General features: G+C 43.7%; 2 protein-coding genes across 9 annotated transcripts in view; one reads left to right on the forward strand and one right to left on the reverse strand.

Moving 5' to 3' along the window:
* LOC113212265 (uncharacterized) overlaps positions 1-6042 on the reverse strand; it is a 70157-nt gene that overhangs the window by 8841 nt on the left and 55274 nt on the right. For 6 of the 8 annotated variants that reach the window (XM_052272307.1, XM_052272308.1, XM_052272306.1 and 3 more), the window contains one exon: positions 3645-3836. The exons of the other annotated variants lie outside the window; for them this stretch is intronic. In XM_052272307.1, the coding sequence (XP_052128267.1) occupies positions 3645-3836 (192 nt within the window). The remainder of the gene's footprint in view (positions 1-3644; positions 3837-6042) is intronic. 8 annotated transcript variants of the gene reach the window in all.
* On the forward strand, positions 1674-3134 carry LOC127750496 (uncharacterized). Its single transcript, XM_052272302.1, has 3 exons — positions 1674-1988; positions 2081-2475; positions 2563-3134. Exons 1-3 carry the CDS (start codon positions 1941-1943, stop codon positions 2963-2965), a joined length of 846 nt encoding a protein of 281 aa, XP_052128262.1. The 5' UTR covers positions 1674-1940; the 3' UTR covers positions 2966-3134.

Below are 6042 nucleotides of genomic sequence, written 5' to 3' on the forward strand. Positions count from 1 at the left end.
CCCTTCCGTTTTAAAAAAGCATTAAAGCGGTCTTATGCGACCGCTCTCGTGTCCGTCCGTCCGTGTAAGAGGAAGGAGATGAGCGAGAGGTCTGCAAATTTCAGGGTATCTACGGGGTCACTCCTGGACAACGAAACGCCTGGTGCAAATCCTGTGAACTTTCCCTGAGGGGGTGAAAGGGGGTAACAAAGAAATAGGGGTTAGTCCAAAAAGTAGGAAACAATTTTTTTTTATGGTCTCCTAAGGGGTAACTCTTGAAAGTAGAGCCCTCTGGGCGAACATTTTGTCCATTTGACTCTATTTTGCACCGTTTTGGCGCTAGAGTGGTTTTTTCGACGTACAAGGAGGCGTCCAATCGTAAAATGCCAGAGGCAGTACCCCCCCAAAACAACACATTCTGCATCACGCACTACCCTCGGATTTGCCGTACCTTTCACTGTTTCGGCCCTAGAGGTGGATATATTGAAAACAATAGCAAAAAGTCATGTTTTAAGACTGTTTGACAAACAATACAATCTAAAAACTACGCTATGGGTAATTTTTTGTATTATTTTTAAGCATGGCAGAAGGGTGGGGTTTAGTCATGGTGTTGTCCCGTTACAGTCTTTTGTCGTACCCATGGAGGAAATATCTCGGGCCGCAGGCCACCCGCCGCAAGCCTTAGTTTACTCAAATATGCAAAGTGACCGGCCACATTATTTATTTGATTATGTTCTTTAGTAAATTGCAAGACTGAGACGGGCCGCAGGCCCGAGCGTCGCCGCCGGCAGGCCCAGCAGGCCCGGCCCCTGCCGAACGAAGTTGCCGGCGCAGCGAACTGGAGCTGGCAACTCCGTTTGGCGGAAGGGCCGGCCTCCTGCTTGTTCGTCTCGCAACTCTATGGTACATCACATTACTTCTGTATAAAGGTCCCAAATCAATAGAAGAAAAAGGAACATGAGTCCCTTGGTTAGTCAGAGTTTGGATAACCATTACAGTTATCTCAAATTTCTCATAAAGTTTCAGCGTGCAGCGTTCAGAGCCCTGCAGCGAGCGAGCTAAGTAGGCATCGGTGGTAGAGTGAGAGTGTCACAGTCTCTCGAGCGGAGAGTAGCGACAAGTCAGCCACCACACGCGCGAGCTTCGGCAGCTTCCGTAGACTTGCCGAATGTGACGCGCGCCAGGTAGGCGAATCTGCCTATGTTGCGTCTCTCTCCCACCCGCTACTGCTGGCTCGTCTCTCTCTCTCTCGCTCCAGCCAGGCGGCCCGGATGCCGCCCACTTCATGCCTGGTTCCCTAGCGAGCGGGCGGCGAGCGGGCGAAGGTGTGAACCGAGCGGGCATGCCTCGTGCCTGGCTGCAGCCGGTCGCTGGCCGAGCGGCGCCCGGTTAGCTCGCTTGGTGCAGGGCTCTGGCAGCGTTCCGTGAGTTATCACCAACAACAAGGTAGTATAGTCCAAGAAAATTGGGGTTTGAGATTGGAAAAAATCGCTCACACTTTTTTCGACGGTTTTCGACTCCGAATGAGACCTTCCTGTACAACATATCAAAGTTCCCCACAAATCTCCACATTGGCATTTTTGTGGTCGTACCCTGTAAAACATTTACTTAATTTTATGACATTTAGTAACATTTTGAAAATTGTTCCGTTTGCTTGGACAGGTTTTAAATTGCATGTTATGCTACTTCGAGGGGCCCACAACTCTGGAATTCAGGTGTACAAGGCCATCGAAATCTTTGGAAATCTTACTGAAATCTCATTGAAATCAGTGAAATCCTTGAAATCACTTGAATTCCGTTGAAATCACTTGAAATCTGTTGAAATCACTTTGAATTCACACATAATCACATTGAATTCACATGAAATCACACGAAATCACTTTGAATTCACATGAAATCACACGAAATCACAGGTTTCTCCACGGATTATTTTCAATAATTGTTGTGGAGAGACGAGTTGGATGGCAAGTCCCTCGGCAAGCCCCTCTGCAAGCCCTACAGAGAAAAGTGTGGGTATATGTAGGGAGATTATGCCAATGTCGTTTGTTGAATATCCTAGAAATACTTTTTTCCTCATGTTTTTGTTTGTTTTCTGTTGCAGGAGCTTAAGTTTTGGGATGTAATAAAGGAGAAACTCGCGGTCCCGGCTTTCATTATTGGCATTCTGGAGTACAATGGATTTGACAATTTCGATACCATGGCAGAATATAGGGAGAAACTGCACTTGGAACCTTTACAAGTATTTTGCCAAACTGCACTAGTGCAAATTGCTGCCAAAGATTCAGACCACAGTGTTAAAAGAAAAAAGGAGTACTTCGGTCCATACTTCCTACTACCTGAATGTTTTATATTTGCCGAAGGTCACAAAATAACATTGCAAAATATCTCTGACATTTGCCAGAACCACATCAAGAGTAAGAAGAAATTGGAGCAACCTGAGCCAAAAACCCCCAAACCCCCAAAACATTTTAAAACTAATGTAGCAGCCCAAGCAAGGTATTGCTTTCTGTATTGTACATTATCGCAAACTGATAGCAATTCAATATATTAGCTTGATGTCTCATGTTACTTGTTTGTTTCTAGGTCAACTCCACGCTCCTGCAAAGGTTCTGGTTGTGGGCAGCCTGACAATGAGCAGAGTCACATCTGTGAGAAGAATAAATTGTTGTCACGGATTTTTACGTCTATACAACCAATGCAAAACCTTTTACAAAAAGAACTACTCCGTAAGCCAGAAGTGTCAATTAACACAGAAACTGGGACATTAAAAGCTTTCATTATCTGCCCTATTTGCACAAATCTGGTACATGAGAGGCTATTGAACTGGAACAATAAAACATTGAGAAAGTTCTATCTGTTACACCATGACGACTACGACTCTTTAAAATACTTCCTTGTATGGCAAAGTTCAAGGGAAATTCTCAAAATCACGCCAAAATTACTTGAAATCGTTGGAAATCTCAGGAAGTCAATGGAATTCCTATGAATTCAGAAGACATTTAACGGAAATCAATGGAAATCATGTGAAATCAATGGAAATCATGTGAAATCTCGCGAAATCAGTGAATTCACTTGAAATCTTTGAAATCCGTGGAAATCACCTGGAATCATGTGAAATCTTTGAAATCCGAAAATCAGGTGTACAAAATTTTTCGGAGTTGTGGGCCCCCTCGTGCTACTTCATATCAGTATTAGGATAAAAAAAAGGACAGAGGTCCCATAAAACCATTAAATTGTGGTCGATTTTGGAATTGCATTATGATACCAATTTTACATTTTCGATGAAAAACCGACTTAAGCTGTTGTCGGATCTCTGCATACTTGACTTTGGAGGCCTCTCTCACTCTCTTTAGAAGTATCACATCGTATTGGGTGTTGTCTTTTTTGTTCACGAGATGATGACAATTAAAATGGCGTTTCACTGAAAACGATACAACGTCTCCGCGATGAGTGGGAGGCCTTCAAAGTCAAGTTTGCCGAGATCAGCAAAAAGCAGATCCGTCTTTGTTCAGCGACTGTTTTCTGATCCGTCGTTGTCCAGTGACCGCTTTCTGATCCGCCTATGTTGCACGGATGCGTCGAATTCCTTAATCCTAAATTGCACGTTCGCTGAGTAATGCCCAGTAGTGATTCACCTTCTTTTTGTACCCCATGTGTCGCCGTACCTTATTTAACCGCCAAAACTCGAACCGCCAGGATACCTCGGAAAACAGTACGACGCAGGCGACGTGCAGAGACTGCTCCACGAGTAGCAGCGTAAAGAGACATACGTTGCAGCATGACACGCTGTAAATTTCGAACAGCCACTTCAAGTAAGGAAGTGCTGTTGGACCCCATGGCTGCCACCATTCTACAGCCTGACCAAAAAAGAAAGCCAGTGCTTAGCAGCAGAGGAAGAGAAGGCTCCGGTGGGGTAATTTTTCGCGTTAAAGATGATATCTTGTACATGTAAATCAAGAAGATTGCTTGAAATTAAAGGAAAAGTGCCTTAGATTGCAAGCAATCTGCTTAAATTACAAGACATAAGTTCTACCATGTTGCACACCTCCAAAGTGGGTAATCAATGGGCTGTGAGGCAGACGAAGAGGTTATGTACAAAAACTGTACTATTCAGGAAATCAAAAACTATTTGCACGTAACATTCCAGTAATGTTATGATGCAGATGGAATACACTTTCCAAAAGAATATTATTGGGACTTTGAAAGTTTTTACTACCACGCTTCTTCATAGTGTTATAGGACTCGACTCTTTTTTAATTCATTCATCTTATTCTGGTTCTCAGACACCTAGTAATTCTGACAATTCCCCTAGTTCTACTTTTACCTGTGCCCAACCTGGATTTCTCTCTCCCCTTCACCCCGTTGCAATCCCTATTTTGAACACTATTGCATCCGATGCTGCTCCAACCTCCTCCTCGGTTTCTACTTCTAATGTTCGCCCTGGTCTCGTCTCATTCTGATATTTCAAAAAGTAACTCCAAGTCAAAACCAACATCTGCTCTTGGTCTGTATTCTGCTTTTAGCCCGCCCTTCTGCTTTTAAAAAAGCATTAAAGCGGGCTTATGCAACCGCTCTCGTGTCCGTCCGTCCGTCGTCCGTGTAAGAGGAAGGAGATGAGCGAGAGGTCTGCAAATTTCAGGGTATCTACGGGGTCACTCCTGGACAAAGAAACGCCTGGTGCAAATCCTGTGAACTTTCCCTGAGGGGGTGAAAAGGGGTAACAAAGAAATAGGGGTTGGTCCAAAAAGTAGGAAACAATTTTTTTATGGTCCTCTAAGAGGTAACTCGTGAAAGTAGAACCCTTGGTCTAAAATTTCGTCCGTTTGCCTCTATCTTGCACCGTTTGGGCGCTAGAGTGCTTTTTTCGACGAAAATACGGCGAAAATGACCACGTTGCACATAAAGACGAACAAGGAGGCGTCCAATCGTAAAATGTCAGAGGCAGTTCCCCCCCCAAAACAACACATTTTGAATCGGGAACTACCCTCGGATTTGCCGTATCTTTCACTGTTTCGGCCCTAGAGGATATCTTGAAAAAAATGGCAAAAACTAAAGTTTTAAACTATTTGACAAACAATATACAATCTAGAAACTGCGTGGGTTAATTTTTTGTAAGCAAAGCAGAAGGGTGGGCTGTAGTCACGGTGTTGCCCCGTTACAGTCTTTTGTCATGTCCAAGGAGCAAATTTCTAGGGCTGCAGTTCCCCACCGGACGCGTTAGTTTACTCAAATATGCAAAGTGATTTACCGGTCACATTATTTATTTGATTATGCACTTCGGTAAATCGCGAGACTGAAATGGTCGGGCCGAAGGCACGACCATCGCCGCCGGCAGGCAAAGAAGGCCCGGCCCCTGCCGAACGGAGTTGCCGGCGCAGCGAAGTGGAGCTGGCAGCTCCGTTTGGCGGAAGGGCGGGCCTGCTTGTTCCTTATTATGCTCAGATTTCATTTTAAATAATTTTATGTATCAATTTTGTTTTCAGAACTCCTCACTACTCTGGTTCAGGAGCAGAAGCTCATGAAATGAAACCTGATTGAATGATAAGTGAGTGGAGACGCTGCGAAACAATAATGGGGTTGTCAAACGTAAACCAGAACACCAGCCTGATATACATTTGAAAACGGTCCAGGACATTGACATGATAGAGCTCAGCCTTGCCTCCAGCTCAGACAAGGACTACCTATAGTTTTAAATGGTAATCAGGGAAAAATTTGTGTCAAATTCGTAATCTACTTTCAATTTTAAATAATGAACTTTTAGTCTCTTGCAGGTGAAAACGCTAAGCTTGGAAGGGGGAATCGACATAAAACAATGTGTGCTTCGGATCGTGTCTAAGTTGATGTTGAGAAATGTTGGAAGTATCTTCTACCCAAAACGGAGAAAGAAAGCTGGGAAGCAAAAACAGGCTTTCAGATATACATTCATGTACAGCGCAGTCAAAGGTAAATTCAGATTCATATGATAACATACTAGTCTGCTGTTAATGAACTGTAACCGTTTAAAACTAAGTTATATGCATATTTAAATTGTCAAATTTTTCATTATTCAAGAATAATTTATAC

The sequence above is a fragment of the Frankliniella occidentalis genome, unplaced genomic scaffold (assembly GCF_000697945.3).
Source record: "Frankliniella occidentalis isolate FOCC.00 unplaced genomic scaffold, Focc_3.1 Scaffold199, whole genome shotgun sequence".
Classification (NCBI taxonomy): Eukaryota; Metazoa; Arthropoda; class Insecta; order Thysanoptera; family Thripidae; genus Frankliniella; species Frankliniella occidentalis.